The sequence below is a fragment of the Pieris rapae genome, chromosome 13 (genome assembly GCF_905147795.1).
Source record: "Pieris rapae chromosome 13, ilPieRapa1.1, whole genome shotgun sequence".
Lineage (NCBI taxonomy): Eukaryota > Metazoa > Arthropoda > Insecta > Lepidoptera > Pieridae > Pieris > Pieris rapae.
In genome coordinates this window covers 10351755-10373613 of record NC_059521.1, presented here as the reverse complement: position 1 = coordinate 10373613, position 21859 = coordinate 10351755, and the positions used below count along the sequence as shown (strand labels likewise).

General features: G+C 34.9%; 1 protein-coding gene across 1 annotated transcript; it reads right to left on the bottom strand.

Moving 5' to 3' along the window:
* Positions 1–3145: 3145 nt before the first annotated feature.
* Positions 3146–20383, bottom strand: LOC110998326 (G-protein coupled receptor moody). The gene is made up of 9 exons (XM_022266890.2): positions 20108–20383; positions 8382–8455; positions 7641–7781; positions 7069–7239; positions 5498–5625; positions 4912–5065; positions 4296–4522; positions 4080–4220; positions 3146–3975 (listed from the first exon to the last, which is right to left on the bottom strand). Exons 2-9 carry the CDS (start codon positions 8444–8446, stop codon positions 3860–3862), a joined length of 1143 nt encoding a protein of 380 aa, XP_022122582.2. The 5' UTR covers positions 8447–8455; positions 20108–20383; the 3' UTR covers positions 3146–3859.
* Between the last annotated feature and the right edge of the window lie 1476 nt (positions 20384–21859).

The following is a 21859-nucleotide window of genomic DNA, read 5'->3' as shown; positions in this document are numbered from 1 at the left end:
AGTTGTTTATTACAAAACATGAGAAGTTTCGACGTTCGATATAAAATCTCATCACGATCTCCTTTATTTGTCCCTCAATCTTAAACCTCCCAAACTAAAACCCACCGTAGTTCTTAGGCGTAATTTTGCTGCGATCGACTCCGAGCGTCTGCTTACTGATGCAGCTAAAATCGACTTTAGCACGATTTACGAGTGTCCCACCCTCAATGGTAAAGTTGATCTACTAAATTCCTCCATTACTAATCTTTTCGATATTCATGCCCCTTTGAGGCCAGTTAAACTCAAGCATCCTCATTACCTGCTCCTTGGCTCAATGATGAAATCAAAACTTTGATTAAACAAAAAAACCGGGCTAAAGCCAAGATGAGAAAAGCCAAAACGGACAAGGATCGTGTATTTTACAAATCCTTGCGCAACCGTTGCAACACGCGTTGTCGGGATGCGCAGAGAAGACACATTCACGACTCAGTGTAAAGTGGGGATCCCTCAAAAACATGGAAATTTTTAAAATCTCTGGGTGTTGGTAAGCCGCCACGTGCTTCCATATCTCCCGATATCGAAGTAAACAGCCTTAACGCCCATTTTACCTCTCATTCTACTCTAAGTAATATCGATCTGGATTTAACACTTGAGAATATATCATCTCTCCCTCGTCCCTTTCCATCTTTCTCATTCGCTGAATTTTCTTGCCAGAACGTTGAATCTGGTATTTCGTCTATTCATTCCAATGCTGTTGGTTCTGACCTGATTGGTCGCGCTATGATCATACCTATTCTCTCTCTTATACTTCCTGTAATCACACATATTTTTAATTTTTCCATTTCTACAGGTGAATTTCCTTCTTGCTGGAAGGATGGACTTATCATCCCTATCCCCAAAAAGGCTAATCCTAGTACTTTTTCTGATTTTCGACCCATCTCAATTCTGCCTTTTCTATCCAAGGTACTTGAACGCCTTATACATGATCAATTAAATGATTTCCTTAACAAAAATTCCATACTGAGTCCACTTCAGTCCGGGTTTCGATCTGGACATAGCACGACTACTGCTCTGGTCAGGGTAGCCGATGACATTCGCGAAGGCATGGACCACAAACAACTCACAATTCTCACACTACTAGATTTCAGCAACGCTTTTAATACTATTAATTTTGAAATTTTAATGGAGTTGCTTAGGTCTATAAATATTTCTTCACATGCTGTTAACTGGTTCTCTAACTATCTTAATGGGCGCCGCCAGTGCATTAAGACAAGCGATTGCGTATCTCAATGGAGTTTCATTGAATCTGGCGCACCGCAAGGTGGCGTACTTTCTCCTCTTCTTTTCGCTATTTATATTAACTCTTTAACGTCCCTTCTTTCAACTAATTTTCATTTATACGCTGACGATCTCCAAATCTACGTTCAATCAAGTCTCGATGATCTCCCGCAGGCCATACATTCCACAAACTATGAGCTGGCAAAGATAGTTGACTGGAGCAAAAATTTTGGTCTTCTATTCAATCCCAACAAGAGTAAAGTCATAATCATTGGCAGCCCCTATTTCACGACGAGAATTGATTGGGCCACTGTACCACCTATACATATCAACGGCGTAACTTTAAATATAAGCCGTGCAGTTAAAAATTTGGGGGTCTTATTTGATCAAAACTTATCCTGGGAGCAGCATGTCAAAGAAGTTAGCCGCAAATTGTATGGTGCCTCTAGTATCCTCCGACGTCTCAGTAATTTCCTTCCCTTTAGTACTAAAACCTCACTGGCACAATCTCTCCTCCTGCCTTTACTGGACTACGCCGATTCTTGCTTCTCCGATATGAGCGAGGAATTGCTAAACAAACTGGATCGTCTCCAAAACTTCTGTATCCGATTTATTTTCGGTCTAAGAAAGTATGATCATATCTCTGCGTTCCGTAAGCGGCTAGGTTGGTTACCCATTCGACAGCGACGTGATGCTCATATTCTCCATCTCCTATATTCCATCCTGTTCAATCCTAAAACTCCTTCTTATCTCAAAAATGATTTCAAATTTTTGGGTTCACATAACTATAGTTTACGCTCTTCCGAAAACTATACCCTTGAAATCCCATCTCATAACTCCTCTTTTCTTGGCGATTCCTTTAAGGTTTCAGCAGTTCGGCTATGGAATTCACTTCCCGTCACTATTCGCTTTAAAGGAAGATAGAGAGGGACTCTATCTTCCTTTAAATTTCTGCTTTATAAACATTACCTGTCCACGTCATATCACTAACTACTAACTGACGTGAGACCGATCTTGAATTAGATTGTCATGATTCATGTGCACTGTTTACTTTTTGTTTTGTTTTATGTAACTTGTATCAGTTTAGTTTATTTTTATTCCTTTTTGTTTCTGTTAAGTATGTTTTTTTCCCTTTTTTATTTTTGCACTTCTTGCCTACCTTATCTAATATACTCATAGTGGTTTTTTTCCTTTACTAACAGTGGTTGTCTGGAAGAAATCGCTCTAAAGCGATAAGGCCGCCAGTTGCTTGTCATTAAATTATGTTTAATATTTTCCTTTTATGTAATGCAACAAAGTGTTAATAAATAAATAAATAAAATTACTTGAATTAACACCACCAGAATTTAGTATAATTGCACAAAATGCTTCGGAGAATATTTTACCGGAAAAGTAAAAGTCGCTTAATGTTGCTAAGTTCAAACATATAATTTATATGCAGAATAAACAGGGTCTCACGATCTCAATGTTTCGATCAGTGAGATAGCTGGAAATTCAGTTGCATACTTTTTCTGGTAGCCTATAGGCTGGAAGCTTCGAGAGAAGCGCTTCGATAGACATCTATCGAAGGCTATCCATACTTACCGCTAGAGCTTCCCACATGGACACAATTGCCTCTGCCTATCTCTGCGTATGATATACATCAGGGTCACCCGCTGAATGACCACAGTCAAACCTCAGTTTCCATTATTTTCAGGGATTCTGTATTTATTTATTCGTAAGCAAGATGATCCGTCTTTCTCTTAGTTAAGTTTTCAACCTGAACTAGTCGTTTCGCCGGGCGCTCACTACTGAAGACACCGAGCAAGGTTTAAGTGCTGTATTCTGCAGCACTAAGGTTAGTTGCTGTTCTCATTCTTACGGGAGAGGTTAATGAAAAACAGCCAAAAGTAGTCTAAGTTTATTTAATAAACAACCATAGAGAGTCATAATAACATTTTTAATTTATCTAATAATAATTGAACAATGATTCAAATTGCCTGAAGCGCCGATATAAACTTTATGTCATGTATATTATATAGGTCACGTCGTAATATTATGGCAAAGTATCTACAGCACAATTACACTTGAACGAAAATAGACACTAAAATAAATTAAATAGTATTTAAATATTATAGGTAGGTAATTTTTCTTAATTCTACTCTATCTACACACGATCGACTAACAACTTGAATAAGCGTGAAAAATATGAACAATATACAGCCTGGAGAAGAATTAAACATAATTAAAAAGTTATTATTATCACACGATTAACAAATAGGGTTTACATTTACCACCCATTACGCACACACATACAAAATGATAAATCTACTCTTTGGCTAATATAAATCTCAGTATATGTCACATTGGAATGTGCAGGTATATAATTATATAATATTATTGGAATGGCCAATGCGAAAGCTGCGCCCAAACACTCACCAGAAGGGCGAGCTGCTCGTCGCCGCGAAGGACGGATCCGCGGAAACTCGGTCTTCGTCTTTTCGGCCGACGAGCCGTCATGAGAGTCCGATTCGGTCCTTTCGGAGTCGCGGAGAAAAATCGGGAAGGGCGGACAGATCGGTGGGGTCGCCTCGGCCGCCCAGGGACGCGACCTGGCGAACGTCTAGCCCGTCCGAGCGGAGTTGCCTCGAGGCTCCGCCCTGGAGTCCCCCAGCGACACCTGACTGAGCGCCGTGCGCGTGTTGCTGAAGCTGTAGCCGTGACGCTCGTTCCATTTCTCTAAAAAGAATCGGCCACCAGTTACGAGTCGGGCGTCGGAGGTCAGGTGCGCAGGTGGGAGGTGTCCCCCGGCGAAGATGCGGGGGGCGGAGAGGGATACGCACCGCTGGCGAGGCGACCGTGGCCTCGGGGGCAGCAGAGGGCGGCCGCGTACGCTGCCCGGTACTGCGCGTTCATGATGACGTAGATGATGGGGTTCACGCAGGCGCTGGCGTACAGCAGCAGGTAGCCGGCCACGTGAAACACTGTGTCAGGAAGTCGGTTTAGCGAACGTTCGACGTGCTCTCGGCAGACGAGGAGGCATCAGAGCCGGTACTTACCGGGGTAGTGGACGTGGCTGTCGGCCACCTTCGCGATGGTGATGGGCAGGTAGCACACGAGGAAAGACAAGAAAATGGCGAGAACCATTTTCGTAATCCTCCATTCGTTCCTTCTGGCTTTGGTTTCTCGAGAGTCTTTTATGGTAGATCGTTTGATGTCGCCACCGTTGTTCAGCGTACCTTGGATGGTCTGCGATCTATGGTGCTCCCGCATACGCTGTTCGGAGCTGAAGAAGGAGAAAGTTTATTTGCGTCACTGTTGCTTGCACGCAAAAAAAAACACAGGCAAGAATACTTTTAACTGTTTTTGTGAAATACTCTGTCTTTTCTTTTCTTATCTTTTGCACTTTCTTGCTACGGAAAAGTTTACTTTTTCTGTCAGTTTAAATAGTGACAAAGGACTCAATACCCCAACGTTCTAGATAAAATAGCTCAGCGATTTTATGAGGCCGTAAAATGAAATAAAGCATGAAAACCTCAACGGCTATTTATTTCGGTCCCATAAAGATAAGGTGTCTGACATCTATAAAATTCTATTTTTTTTATTATTAATATTCGAGCCTCCATCACTATACATTTCTCGGTCTGAACCAGATGAAAATAATTCGATATTCACCTATGAACCACCCAAAATATCCTCGCGTAACAGATGAAGATGAGGAGAGCGGGAACGATGAAGGCGATGACGAAGAGAGCGGTCTTCGACGACCTGCCCCTTTGGTCGGCCACTATGGAGCAGGTGCCCAGCTCCGCATCGTAGTCGAACTGACCTAAAGAAGGTAACGATTTGAAGGCATAACCTCGTGGGACAGAGAGTTTTGGGCTTAAGCTCCGGCCTCTTGTCCGAATAGGTGAACTCACGATGGCCGACAAATCACAACTTTTAGTTTCGTTGAGTCATTCAACTTGTATTACAACTTAAGGTAATTAGAAGTTAATAAAAGTTTTGAACCCTGCGTCAGCTCGGGCGCCACATGAGAATCGGAATAAATTGCGAATCGTCGAAATGTAAATGTCTCCCCGAGGCTTCGAGGGTTAAAAGTAATTAGTGAAACGTGATAGGCTTTTGGCTAATCGTTCGTTATCGGTCTACGAAGTTTCCACCTCGCCATACGAGTTTTAAATCTCACTCACTCACTCACTCACTCAGGCTCACTTTTATAAGACACGTGGCTCTCGCATACCAATAGCGGTAGACTCACCCCAAACTCCGAGGAGGGTGGGAATCTGCATCCCGTAGGAGAACATCCAGGAAAAAACTATCATGAGGGCAATATTATGCTTTCGATACACGCGGGAATACCAGCTGTGATGCGCTATCATTATATATCTGAAAAAACCACCAAATGTCATGACTTATTTTGACCAATAAACAATTCGCGCCAGATTGCCAGTCCCTTTACTAGAATACTTCGTTAGTAAGTACCTGACATAAGTTGTTTAACGAATAAGCTATATAAAATGTATTTACTGTTTAGTTTCATAAATGTGGGATGCTAAGGGATGTAATATATTATATAAATCTTAATTGAATCGATTTAATAGAATAATGTTTCCGTACGAAAGGGTACGGAATACATTCTATATACATCAATACTTTTCTTTTTCTGATGTATTATAATTATTCCCCGGGTCTAAAATTGCAGCGGAATTTTGTAAAGTTGTTTGTTTGTCAAAGGTTTGTAGACGGAGCGTAGTTTGTAAACTGTTTTATATCATTTTAGATGAAAGGCGAATACCTACCTCTGTCGAGAATCGATGGACAAAATTATATTTTTGAAAGTATAACGAGGTTTTTCATAGCACTTTACATATTACACCTTACCTACAATATTATGTGACCTCTTCTTTATAAACCTCTAATGTTAAAAGACAAATTATGCCCGCTTTTTATGATGTGACGACTGACGTGTGTTTTTCGAGACTTTGAATTCTTAGTCAAATGATTTAGATATCTTAAACAACACGACATATTTTTTCATTTTGCATTTTTTATTTATTGCATTAGGTGAGCCTCCTGCCCGTATGCCCCTGTTCTATGAAAAAAGGGATTTCGAAGCTTTATTTATAAAATGAATATATAGATATTGAGACAATGCGATGCCACAATAATTTAAAAATGACCTGTCAGCGCTCTTGACATACTTGTAAGTCGTAAGAGCAACATTATTCACCTCACGAAAGGCTGTATTCACACTAAGTCAGTGAATAGTACATTGCTAGTCTATGACAGTTGTAAGAATTTCGTTTTATTTACATATAAGAGTAATGATTTATTTTTATTTTTTATTTATTTATTTATTTCCAGTAAATTTCCCTATCTTAACAGTTACAACTAAGTAACAGATAAGATAGAAAAATTTACTGGAAATAAATAAATAAATTAAGACGTTAAAAATTAAATAGAATTCGCTTTTATTAAATAGAGACGTTATTAAAAATAGTATTCCTAGTTGTTTTTGAGTATAATTTTTTTGTAGATGTAGGGTTTGGTTTAATATGAGGTCTTTTACATGATTATGCAATTGGCGTTGAACTGGCCACTTTGATCTCCAACATCTCCTTTGGTTAAAAATTCCAAATTCAATTTTCCACAGCTACTTAATGGTGCATTTGTTTTTTTTTAATCTTGTAACTTGCACTACTTTGATTAATTAAATGATTAGAAACATAATATTTATGTGATTAAATAAATATTATGTTTTAAACAAATCTACTTTTTATTCCTCCCATACAAAACGACAATTTCATAAGTAATAAAATGATGACTCACCTATTCAGGGTAATGAGTGCTATACTGAGAAGGGAGACCCCGACGTTCCCGTAGCGCAGAAAGGGCACCAGTTTGCAAAGAGCGCCTCCGTGGGACCACGTGCGCGTCCAGAAACCGGAAATGGCAAAGGGCAGCACCATGGCGCAGAACAGGAAGTCTGCGATGCATAGGCTGAAAGGAATACGTATCTTATTACTTAACAACCTCTATGATGTCGAAAAATATTTAAAGATTAACACAGAAAAATATTCGTAACATCTAATATCTGAAATTAAACCTTAAATTAAAGTAATTTATATCAGTTTCAAACTAAATTTTTTGCCTTTGACAAAAGTTATCCCGCGTTCACAATAAACGCCCCACAAACGCTTACACACCCTTCAAAAATGTTTAATTACAACTCGTCATGTTTGACCCATTTCTGCCAGTGTGATGTGACAACTTCATAAAGTGAGAAGACTTTTCATTATGTTTATAATGTAAAGGAACTGATTATGGCTGAGTACAAAATTAATAATAATAATAACAATAAACAAATATATTATGTCGTAATTAATATAATTTGGACTCACCTAATAATAAAAGCAGCTGCGACGTTCCTCACTTTAGGACATTTAAGGAGAGCGACCACGGTTAGTAAGTTTCCAAAAAGACCCACCAGCAATATGAAGCCTGTTACCACAGCTGCGAAGGTGAGAAGACCTGGGGAGAATCTGGAACATTATAAAGTACTTTTAGTCATTACTTAAATACGTTGTCATTGTATATGCATGTTTCTCTAGATGACTCACGTAAGTATTTCATTACCTCCTCTGATAATATTAATAACATAACAGATCTTACGATGCTAATACACTATTATATAAGTAATAGAGAGAGATTTGAGTGGCGGTGGATCAGTACTTATGCTTAAAATCATTCGTAACTTGAATGCGTTTGAAACAAAAGTGAAGGATTTCCTTTGAGAGCAACACCACAAAAGTGTTTTGTGTTCGCAGTTCAGTTTGAATAAGACATTTCCTTTGCTTTATTCATACGGTTTAAATAATTGAGAAAAGTTCAATACATACGCATTCATTTATATGCATTTAAGAGCCGTTTGATTTAGCATAATGAGTTTTACGCGCCTTTTAATAAATACAATAATTATTTATAGTGAGGGGTTGATGCCTGCTCTTCTTACGTCCTTACAAAGGCTAAAGAAGTACCGACCGACCACTATTCAGATTCATAATACTTTTCTTTCATTTTAAGGTTGTGTTGTTGTATGGAATCCTAAATAGAGACATTTAATTTTAGACAAAATCACTCACTTGGATAATTCGCTAGGTATAACGTTGGATGCTAAGTCTTCGGTGACATTCCAATCATCCGCCATACTGTCGATCTGCACCAAACATAATATTGTTTATAAAATGTTAGCTATCGGGAAGGTACCTAAGATACATGAAGATAATAGGCGTAGATATGTACGTGTTAATTAATTATCCCATCTGTGTTTTACAATTTTCAGATAGGATTAATTCACAGTAGTTGTTACAGATGCATGTGTAATAAAAATTGTAAAACACAGGTGTGATAATGAAGTAAAGTATTTATCTGGCACTATGGCTCAGGCAATGGTCGTGTACAATTTACTTCCGCCAAGTCGTGCTCTATGGTAAACACAAATATTAGTTCTGTCGAATACCCGAAATAGGAGGTCGTATTTTAACCCTTTCAGGGATAATTCTATCGGACAATAAATGAGATTAATGGCAGTTCTAATATTTATTTTTACTTCAAAGCAGTCCTAGATTATTACATATATACCTATAGGTTAGGTTTTCAATATCTGTGTGTTCCATTTGGTATCCATCAATATAGATTATCACAATAGTGGCATTTCCGAACGAGCTCTATGTGGCGTGTACATAATAGAATTAACATGTTCAATAAATAGGCCGGTGATTACAATTTACAGGAGCATGACTGGCCCAAACGCATTCTTCTGCGGCATTTGTTGGCGAAAACTTTGCCGATCGCCTTTGTCTTTATCTCTTGATGGTTCGGTTTGACGGCATAAAAAAGTTTTTTAATCATAATAATAGAGGAAGAGACTGCATTTACGTTATCCCTATTATATCCTATGTTATCAAGCCGACTGTAATGAGCCATTTTTTATAAATGTATAACAGATTTCTTAGTTTCATTAGATTTTACGTAACAAACAAACCGGAAATAAAACAAATATCAAAATACTTTATAACTCGTTGATACAACGTTGAAAAGGAAACGATGATCTTATGATATGAATCTTCCTCTCTACGTCCTTTGTATAACAGAGATTAATTAAATTATATTACTTAAGGGCGTTGTAAAATGATTTAAGTGCAGTGCCATGTTTTATATGTATTTTCCAATCGTGACCTATTTTTCGTTAGGAGTTGGCTCGATTTCACCATTCACTTCCTAGTTCTGTTATTTTGGCTGACCCACCACGATCGTGTCAAGGATAACGTAACGTATACTATAGAGTATAGACTCATACTGCGATTGAGTATTTTTAAACTAAATGCGGCCTAAACATATTTCGCTATTCGAGTTCAAATTTAGGCTTTAAACAATTACATCTATAACGAAAAATGTATATCAAATTAAATTAGTAAAGTATTAAAAAACCAAGGATTATTTTTTTTCAGAAATCGAATGATCCGTCATATGTATGGAATATAAGAGTTGATATATAAATTATTTTAATTTTAAACTTCACTTTATTGTATAAAATTCAACTTCTGTGAGAATTGACAAATTGTAGGCTTACCAGTAGTTTCTATTACGAAGAGTTACTCGGGCCTAAAGTAAGATTGGTTTACGTCACAAGAAATCCTTATAAATAGTACCATTTTTGCTACTCGTTACGACGTTAAGGCTTTGAATTTATCCAAAAAGAAAATAAAATGCCTAAGCTATTGCAATATTTTCAAATAACCTTTAGATATTTGCAATTTCAGAGATAGAGATATTTTTGTTTCTTCAAATGCACTGTGGCGTACCTATGCCTTATATCCATATTAATAATTATATTAGTATAAATTCACATGCATTGTATTAGAGCTGGGAGTATTAAATGTATCTTCGAACTGTGAACATCGTTCTTATTTAATCCCGTCCTTACAGCACATAGTCCTCGGCATTAAGGTTCTCCAACAATAAAGAACTATTAATTAAATTGTAAGAAAGAAGAAGGCGATGTGTCTTCCAAATTTTATTTCATGATAAACCCATAAAAAATAGAAATAGAGCGATGTTCCGACGAGTATTAATCGTTAAGATTACCAAAGTCTGTCCTAAAAGTCCGGATCTATTAAAAAGTCTAGACTCATTTATTTCGTACTAAATAATAGCAAGTTATTTATCGCTAATCCTGAATATAACGAAAGCTTTATTAACACGATAACTTGATCAAATCAGATAAAATAAAAGCTTTATGGATTTCCATTTTCGAAGTTTGATTAAGAATTAATTTAAACCTTAGGCTTCGCAGCCTTATAATATATTATATAAGCCATACCGCAGAGTATCATAATTCTATTCTGCAGCTTATTAAACCACGATGCGTGAAGATAAAGTAAAAAGTCGTCAGCGTAGATTTGGGGGTGGTGACCCAGTTGGCATTGCCGACCTGTCTGGCGATGCCAACAAGCCAAAACATGGATAACTAATAGCTGTGACACACTGACTTATTATGGCCTGGGTTTGCTCAGCTGCTGCAGGAAAAGGATAATCTCTGTTTAGAATGCGTCTGGTTACATTATTGTAATATCTAGGATGATGAAGCTGAATGTATATTTATTTATTCACTAACTTTTGTTTTCTGTCAGTACGATAATGTCGAAAAAATTATATAAAGCCAGCATTTAGTAAACAAAACTTTTTTCTAAAATGGGATCTAGACCAACTGTTCCGTCAGTTCCGTCTTGCTTCTAATTTATTGTACCACCATCGCTCAAACTAATAATAAAGTAAACGAATAAAGTACATATTCTGTTTGCGCTCCAATATACGGCATAATTAGTTTCATGAATCTTACTGTATTTCCAATATAGGTTTCAGAGGTACCAACAATATGTTTTAAATGATACAATAATATGAAGACTAAAACGTTCTAATTGGACCTTGTAAGTAGCAATCGTAAGTCTCAATTAAGCTCGTTAAGTGATGACGAGTGTAAGCCTCGGTTTAAATAACTATCTGTAGACCTCGTTTGCGGCCTTACTTGCTAAATAATGTCAAAAGATCTTTACATTATGCGATTTTACTTACACGCTTTTCTCTTTGAAACTTTTTCAAAAACTGTAAAATGAGAATATTGTGTATTACGAGGATATTTGATGTTCCCTATTCATTCCAGTTCAATAATAAAATTAACGTCGTAACTAAGTCAATATTCAAGCACTCGATAAGGATTGTGTGTCTTCTTTGCGGTGTACAATAATAATAATAATGAAATTGTATATTATACATAAAAAAGCGATTATTTGTCGATATAGTACGGATAGAAGTTGTTGTTCGTTAATTTAAACGTTTTTAGGGTTTTTTTTGTGAGATCTTGCGTTAGACCGTTAAACGAGCCTATAATAACAGTAGTGTTGTTGTAATTATTCTTTGAAAATCCGGTTTATAACAAACAAAGTGCCTTTGTTGTCGTAAACAAAAGGAAACCCTGTAATATAGGGCGATATACTTGAATTACGTATTTATGTTCAATATTTTTCCGTCATTTAATATTGTTTCAGCTGTGGGATGAAACCTTTTTAAAAGTGGGGCGAGGTGGAAACGAATTGAGAAAATGCGTAAAAGCCTTTACGAACTCAATAAAGGTTGTCAAGAGCGTTTATTATATTATATGAATGACATTATTTAAAATTAAAAGTGCTTGTTACAAGAAAATAAGTGACACATTTAAAAGTCGGACCTCTGAGTGCTTTAATATATAATTAGAACAAAACATTGGTCGTGCTGCACATGTGCGACCAGAACGAATTTATGACACCAGCCCCCCTTCCCTTAACAAATGCGTTGCGCGTGCTTTATACTGTCTCCGACACAATAGAAATTTTTATCTGAATTCGCGAAAGCGACATTAAATGTTCTATGTATGTATGTATATAAATTCTGTATCAGTCGACTGTTTCAAACTGAGTTACACAACTGTCGCTACGATTATTACCTGTTAGGGTAGTTGTTAATTAATAATTAAATAAATATTTTATTAGTATTACAGATTCATTTGTTGATGTTCAGTTAATTTCATGATTTAAATACACATCAACATATTTTTAGACATATCCATTAAGTTTATCAATAACACTATATATATAGAAATATATAAGAGTAAGATCTTTCATTATTAGTAATATGACTAATTTCTGCAACTGTTATTTAGGAAATACTCGCGTATGTAAGAAATGAATAATTTCCTTTACAAGCGACCATCTTCTTGGCATACCTAATGCATGGACAATTAACCAATTTAGCACGACAAAGGCCAAGTGGATAAAGCATTGTCTAAATGGAGGAAACGCCCACGAAACAATACAGTTTCAATATCTATCATATTGTGCTTTTGGAAATATAAATAATAATTGTAATACTCAGATACAGATTCCTCATATATATGAGAGAACTTTACTTATAAAGCTATAGTAACTATGTCTATTTCAAGGTTTTTAGAGATTTCGTGTTGTACTTATAATTTTGGCAATTTACGAACATATAAAGGTTTCATACGACACTTAAATTAGAATCTATTTTATTCGGCAATTCTATCAACAAAGGATTCTGTAAATATCGCCGTTGAAACCTTTTTTTATGGTGTGTAAAATATCAGAGTAGTAAAATAGATTGCAACTAAGTTTCGATCACCTTCGACGGACGCCACGCCCGGTTTATTCATAAAACATGAAAAGATAACGACAAACGTAGTTGTAGATATGTGCCCAATATGTATATTATCAATCGGAAGGCGACATTAAAATAAAAACAGTCATAAGCATTTTAAAACATCGTGTGGCGCAAGGGATGCATGTTTCCTATAGTTAACAGTAAAGGTTAAGTTGGATTCCATTTTGTACAAATTGAAGTAAAAATCTCAATTGTCTCCCCGGGCAACATTACTTTAATCTTCGAAAATTACCTAAAATAGAGTAAGTGGGACATTATTCTGCTTGAATTTCTTCGGTCGTTATTTTCTTCGGGGTAGGTAAGTGATTAGTCTTCTGCGAGTTATTAAGTGCCGTGGCGTTGCATTTCCGTGTTACGAAAATTTAAATTTCGTAAAAAAGATAACCGCCCGGCGTGGTTAATAGAATTAATTTCATTAAAACGTCTAGTGTACCGTGACATGAATGAAAGAGTCATTCTCGTATATCGTTCATTTGGTGAATACTTGATTTTGCATTATTCAAACGGAATTTCCGTGAACCAACGGAAACAATAAACGTAATGCTATCGACCGAGGCATGAGAGAATATAAAATAAATATAAAAGCAGTGCAGTGGAGTCACTGTACCAACGTACCCATAAAACTCCAACGATGTCATGGTGAAATGCGTTTTATTGTCTCTCTATTCGACCGCTCACTATTCATTTTCTCGTAATGGCCTATTTTTAAATTAGGACTATAAAACTCTCAAAAATATTGTTTGATAAAGAAAAAGGAATTCGAGCAGGAATTTAATAAATTTACATTACGAGACATTACAATTTACATAACGAATGAATACAAGCCAAATTTACCAAAAACAGCAGAGATCCAGGACAAAAGGTAATAATTATATCAAATATGTACAAATTACTTTTACTTACGACCTGTTCGTGTCGTATTAAGTGACGCAGTGCAGGAAGTTGAAGGGCGTGAAATGAAAATAGCAATATTTTAATTAAGGATCGTAATACTCGCAAAGGCACGTAACGAGTGTAAATTGATTTTGTAATTTAGTTTCGTCAACCTATTTTTGTGTAGAAGCCATCTTACGGCTAACTTTATATAAATTAAATTGTAGCAATAGATTGATTAGAATTAAATTCCATTTGTTTGAATCAAAAATGCGTCTAAACACTATCTATCGATATCGTGACACATTTTGCCACAAGACATTTGCAATGACTCATTCTGGTCGGCCTTTGCATAAAAATTAGCAAAAACTTCCTCAGATTACTCATGGTTTTAAGTAGTACAAGTACAAAGAACTTGAGGATCGTGTGCGATAAAGTGAATGCCTTGAACGAATACTCTGTGTCTACTTTTTAAATTACAACAAATGAATAGAATCTCGTATGCTTCTAAACTACATAATTTACTTTAAAGTAGAAAAAAACTAGTAAGCTCTGTTTTTCTTCTCTTTTATTTTTAAACAAAGATGAGATTTTTATCTCCCATTTCTATTTCAATGCATAACTAATGCTGTTTCAGGCTATTTTATTCATTTAAATTGAAATCACAAAATAGGTGATATAGCTGTTGCATTTTTGTATAACATAGTCGCTTCTGCCTGTGCGATATATATATATATATATACCTATGCTATACTTTACATATTCCTTGTCTTCAAGTATATCGTAAGCGTCTAAGGTCTAACGGTAGTAATATTATCTATGAAATGTACAAACGTGACTAATGCGCATCTTAAGAAATCATCAATGAATCACGCGTCAAGATCTGCTTCACTTATTATTCATCACCTGTGCATTTTTACCTAAATACATCAACATACGGCAAAAACTCCTAAACTTCTCACTAGATCCAAATAAACAAAGCTAAAAAAATAAAGTGCAGCATTTTTATTAAATTTTCTATCCATTTAAATAGTAATTGTCTCAGCAGTTTTATCATTTAGAATTGGCTGTGGCTAACTTTAGGTTAGTTGAAATTGAGCTGGATAATTTCCAAACCCCACCGTCCGACTTCTCATGGGGTACTTTGGCAACGCGCAGAGTTCTTTGCACTAGAAGCTGTAGAAACCATGAGTCCAATCAAGTTGATTGTAAAATCTAATTCTTTAAATTTGATACGCTCTGTGGATTTGAACCGCTATTATTAGTTAACTAGTTTTGATTACTTATATACGACTCTGTTCGTAGTGTTTACTTTTTTACTTTTGTATTTCGATATGGTGGTTATTGTGGTCCCATTTATACATGTATATTATATAATAAGTAATAGTTCATAAAAAATATTACCTTTCTACATTTCTTAACTTAACGAACTTAGGTTCATTGTAAAACAACCAAAAGTTGCTGTTATATTTAAGATAGGCTCAATTCAAGAATAATATTCACAAAGTAGGGCCATCGAAATTGTCAACATCCTACCACAAAGGGTTTACTTTAATCCCTCGGGGTGCGATAGATCAAGGAAAGGTTTTTTCAACGCCGCCTTCGATTAACCTATATTTATATGATCGAGGTGTCTCCGCTACACGATAAGATGGGGAGTTAATGCTTCTTAAAGAGTCGACCAGAAGCCTGAATTATCTGTTAAGTCACACTTTGTGCAATTAGACTGATTTTTGAGACTAGATTACTATACAAGTATTTTTTAAATGGCCCAAAAAAATGATGGTCAACTAGCGAGCCAGTGAATATTGGCCAGTCTTGTTGCCTTGAGCCATATTTTGAAGTCTGCAAAATTAAAAAAATACTTAAGGTATCAATCGTTTGCATAAGACAAGAGGCATTTAATGCAATTGTTGAGATTTATCATGAAAATTGAAACGAAATTTTACACAAAACATTTTTCTTTAATTTAAATTTGAATGGCTTTTATGAGGTAATAGCCACATTATTCAAGGACTGAAGCGATCGGCGGAGGTTCAAAATATACACAACCGATGTACATGGCCACATTAAATTGTGTATTCACCGAGAGTTTTCATCTTGAATGTTCAATGGTCTTTCAATTTATTGGCTATTCAATTCTCGCTCTGATAAGCGTCATTATTGGACGAATGCTAATCGTTTTTCAGATTTACCGCACCGCTGCCCACTTGATGTTATTATAAACGTACGTATTTCTGTTTTCTTGCTTTCTACTTCAATAATCTTGTGTATTTATTACTTTACGGTCTATTCTTTATGAATATTCATTAAACCGGGTTTTAATACAAATTACCGTAGCAAGTATATTGTGTTTAATTTGGATTATTTTAAAATAGACGTAGTCGAAATAAAGAAGTTAAAGTAATTTTATCAGCGAAGGCAGCAGAATGTGCATTTTTTATTTTAATTCTTTACTAACTTATTAAATAATGCACCTTGCCCTTTGTGCTACAATTTCGACTTTAACCATCTATTCCTCCAAATATGTATTCCTCTTACATATGTGAGAGACGACTGTATATCGGTTACATATACATAAAACAGTTTCCGTTACAGTGCGGTTACCTGTTCCGACCCAATTCCGAGGATAAAACTGCGGAAATCATAACATATTAACAAAGATTGATGATCTTGACATCCTATTTCATAACTGACTAGCTTCCTGATTTATTTTTGGTTTGGAAACTTTAATATGTATATAATTACTACCAAACAATGACTGAATTTTTAACTGCAACTTTAAAACTATTATATTCCCACTTTCATCTTCTGTCTCTATGTATGTATGAGTCAGAGTATATGTTAACGTAAATATTATTTTCGTAAGTAGGCAAGATGTAGCCATAGATGTAATAGTTAAATCCCTCTCAACAATAGCCAGGCAGTGCCTCCAAAAAATGATTGTTATTTCTCCTAAGAAAACGCCGTAATGTAAGTAAAATAACGTCAGAATTCTTACACGTATTACAAAAAGAATTGTAATTTCACACGCTATTAAGTAGTAAGTCTGCGTAACGACCGAGCCTAAATTAAGTGATGTACCTACATATTACCTTTTCTTTTTTGTTAATTAGGAACTATTTTCCCAAATACAAGTATTTCTATATCGAGAATAGAGCTTACATGTATACATATGTAATTAGCTTATATAGACTGATGTATACCTGGATTAATATGATGTTTTGATATAGTAAGGACGTAGGAACACTCTTAATTAGCGGTGCGTGTCCTGTCGCGCGATGCAGCTGACAATTACATGTAATTGGGAGCAATGTGGGGGCCGTGTGCCTCACCAATATTAACCACTTAACATATCTCAGAGTCCACTATTATAAGGGATTATGTTCAATATCTCTTCCTAAGAGGTTAGTAGACACGGAAAAATACGATCATTCCGAGTTACGGTTATATTTATTCTGTAGTCACAAGGATAATAACAATTAATCCCAAGTATGAAACGGGGACACAAAATGTACTCCAATATCTTAAATTTCTCTTAAGACTGGATTGATAAAGAAATAATAGAAGTAAGGTCCTAACACTAAATTGTGTAAAGCTAATCAACGGCAGTTAATGTGTGAGATAGCTACAGGACATATAATTTTATGTCAGCTTGTTGATGGTTTCTTATATGAAATTATGGTTTAATGGATGTTTTTCGTTATAACAGCATCAAAACTTTAGAGGAACAAAATTTTCATAAAAAATAAATAAATCAGACTCATTTTGCCCTGGGACCACTAGATAACATTTGTGGACGTTTCGGAGGCCGCGCTTTAAGATAACATTTTGACGTTGATCTATGCACGAATTAGATCAAAACGTGCTTTTTATTTTATTATTATTTATATATTAAAAAAATGGGTCAAATTAATGTTGTTGGCAATTGCTTAATTTGACCACATAGGTGATGCCACAGAAATACATATTTTTTTGTAAACCTCCTCGAAAACATTCTTATAATGTTGATGACTAATGTGAACAACCAAGTATTGTAATACAATCGATAATATTCATATTCTATATCAACATGCGAACGCCACACACGATGTTACTAAGAAAGCACTTTGAAACTAAATTAACATCAAAGGAAACAAAGAATTTCTTTCAGCGTCCGTTGTCACAAATTGGTCATATTAATAGATGTATGTTATTTTTGTTTTACAAGAGCGTTTTACTACGGAAGACATTTTCTTTTTAGTAGAAATTTTTTTGTAGTGACTAGTCTTTGGCATTGAAAAAATTGAGTTGAGCGTAATTCTCCTGCCAAACATTGAAACACTCTTCATCAAACATATTCCCAAGCACCTGACCATTTAAAACCTTCAGAATATTTTTTCTTAACTTTAAATTCAGGGATATAACAAACACGAAACTCGTGTAAACTTTAACTTCTAAAACATTTGACAACTCAACTTGTAACAACACATAGTCATACATTTGTTTTGTGACATCCATGCACGTAATCCTTGACAGTCAGGTTATATTTGAACGTTAAATTTTATTTCACGATGTCTGGCTCTAAAACATTACTATCGGAACAGTGACAATATTCCATAACACTTTTTTATTTCAAGTCTGATGGCACGCGAATGGGTTTTTTTCAATGTCCACTTTTCTATCAATAACATTTTAGTAGATATTTGTGCTTAAAGGTTTCGCATAGACAATGTCTGTTTGGGATTACGAAAATTAAGTACTGGATCTTTTTAAAATAAATAAGTCTATCAAACGAGCACTCTGATAACCTATGACTCTGCTGAGACATAATTCTAATGTACATTTGCGAAAACAAATACGGAACTAACATCGGTCCGCGTAGTTGATTCTATATTTATTGACTGACAATTAATATATATTAATTTAAAATAATGACTTATTTTTGTACGTCGTGTAACGGGATTATTATTATTTTATAAATAAAAAACTAGTATGTATTATTATATCAAACTAGTTAGATTTAATAATAGAAGTTATGATTAATTTATGAGTTAGGTATATACATTATAGTTGAAGTTTAAGTTATCGTATCTACGTTATTTGTTAAATTATGTCCTCGTAAATTAATTTCTTCGCATAAATCAGCAGTAATTTGTCTCAAGTCACACGTCTTATCAAACTAGATTATAAAGTAAATTGTGTTGTATGGGAGGCTCGTGACGCTAAGAGCGAACATTGTCATCACCTCTACTTTATTGCCAATTCTATTTAAATATCCAATAAATGCATTTAAGAGCTCTAGAAATAATTTAAGTACCTTACAATATACTATATTCTGTTTTTCGTTATCTATTTGATACATAACAATTAATATACTTATAGGATATGTGTCTGTATTTCAATTTAATTTTTATAAATGTATATATCTGCATAAATAGTTATTTGCATGTGTATGTAATGTAATGTAATGAGACCTGTCTGGAAGACACTTGTCTTGTCACACGACCAATAACTTAAGTGGAGGATAGTGTTGAAATTACGCATTTTCTTTGAATATGTTCACTTCAAAAGCCACTCACATCTTTCGAAAGTGCAGTAGGTACCTATCTGCGACTTCATCACACGTCACTTCAATGCGTTTTTGCAGTCATACATAGTTTGTACGACTGTAGAGTAAACTGATGGTAGTTGATTGATGAAATGATAAAGAAAACTTAAATTAAAAATGTTTAGGTTAATTTTGTCAAGTGACGTGTTCCGATTAGAGAGAGATGTGTTTAGGCAAAGCGTCTTTTGGCCTGATATTATAAAGTTACGGAGCTCGAAGCTACAATAATTATAAACTTGGATGTCTCATTGTTGTGCAAACTGAGGGTAACTTTAATATAACAAGTCTCGTTGCTTCCAGAGACAAATGGCAATCTAATTAAAAATTTAATAAACGCCCTTTTTATACAACTTTTGGGATCTTCGTAGACGTAACTAAAGAAGTTCAGTTATAATTTACCATTATCGAGTTTGGAAATAAATTCGAGAAATTCTGCGAAGCTTTTGTATACCTTGGAATAAATCACAGTACAAAAACTACCAACTTAGCATAATATAATGGTCACAGTTAGTTAAAAAAAATTACAAAAAACATTCATACATCATTCCAGATTTGTGCGTAATCATACACGTTTAAATACTTAATAGTTTCGATTGATATTAATCAATTACACCATTAAATGCTTCTTACCTTAGGTGGCTGCCAGCAAATTAAAATCCAATATTATCAACTCTCTGTCAAGTTATTAAAATATTTTTTTACACCTTTTAAAACATCAAACAATCCGTAATATAACACACTCACTAATACAACACGTAGCATATATATGACAGTATTTGTCATCACAAAAACCTTTTACGTGCAATGTTATTAAACATATTCGGCTTATATCAAACACGCATGCGTTATCGCGCCTTATGTCAGTCAGACTGAAATGACAACTTTGCGCGCTTCGGTAGCGCACAATGCTTGCGCAGGCATTGTGTTCTACAATCTACGACCGCGAGTAAGAGGGACAGATGACTCATTCTTAGGAACGGCTGCGTCATTCATAAAACCAACACATTGAAATTTTTATTCTATGCCTTTGCGATAAGCAACATTTTTAAATAACTTAAAAAATGTCACCATTAAAATGGAAAGTACAAATCGTACGATTATGAACCTTATTAGAGCATCAAGTGTTTGGTAATTATTAGTAGCTTTTCTGAGAGCTTAGTGCTTTTAATAAGGATTGATTGTGTAATGTAATGATTACGAAGAATTAGTATGTTCTAAAATTATATAATTACCGTAATTTGTATGTGACGCATTAATTTCTATAAATATAAACTATTTTTCTAAAAAGAGTCTAATTGCCGTATAATTACATAATTAATCATTACCTACTTCGGATGCAACTATTGTAGAAATGATTTCTTATGATTATGAGTTAAATATTTATCCACAACTTACTATTGCTGAAATACTATAGACTAGACATTATTGAATAAAAGAAAGCACATTCGTTAGTTAACTATATTACAAAGTTACAACAACAACAACAATAAATATTAAAGTCACACATACTGACGGTATTGGTTTTATAAATTTAACTGGATTGGTACACGGAACTAAGCACTGATAGACCCAGTTTAATTTTATATTATCAAGACATGACATCACTCCACCTGAGTGTGGACGTCACAATTTGTAAAGAGATATGGATATTCAATCGATTTTCTGTTTGATTTGATGTTTACTTGATACTGAACTATTCTTGGCAAAGCCAGTTAGCACATCACAAGTCAAAGCGGTCACCGCTTGATACGTCATTATAATATTTCTAACAAGCGATAATTATATATTTCTAGTTTTATATACATTACACATTGAGTGACTAAACCTGTATTCATAAACATGATCGATAAATTCTTCTAAGTTAAACTGAATGCTATTAATTCTGAAAATGTGAATAAATGAGACGTCGCATTTCTCTTATTTTGAAGTGACCGAACTCATCATTGTATTCATGCATGCATGCTTTGTATTCGTCAAAAAATATTATTATATTGTCTATATTTATCAACACATTAAAAAGCGTATTTAAGTATTCAACACGATTGTAGACAAATGTACTTTATGGCGGTTAAACTATTGTAGCTTCTTCTTAAAGATAAAGACATTAATACAAAGTATAAATTCAGTTTCAATTCAGTTCAATTTGGATAAAAACCAGTAGCTGCAACCCCTAAATCCGCGCCCAAATCCGTAGAAATCTAAATTATTATGAAAACTACTCCCACATCGTACCATATAGGAAAATGTATATGGAAGCAACCCTCGTAACTAGTGGTATCATCGCTTGCCACTTGTGTTTCTGAATCAGCTCGATCGTAGGCCGTAAATCTTTTGCCAAGGTGAGACAAAGTTGATTTATTGGCATTTCGATATAAATATTTC

Coding starts and splice junctions, on each gene's coding strand:
- LOC110998326 (XM_022266890.2), bottom strand. CDS start 8,446: ATGGCGGATGATTGGAATGTCACCGAAGACTTAGCATCCAACGTTATA. Junction 5,066..5,497: donor CACCCTCCTCGGAGTTTGGG/GTGAGTCTACCG, acceptor TACCTTCTTTAG/GTCAGTTCGACTACGATGCG. Junction 4,523..4,911: donor ATATTTTGGGTGGTTCATAG/GTGAATATCGAA, acceptor CTCCTTCTTCAG/CTCCGAACAGCGTATGCGGG.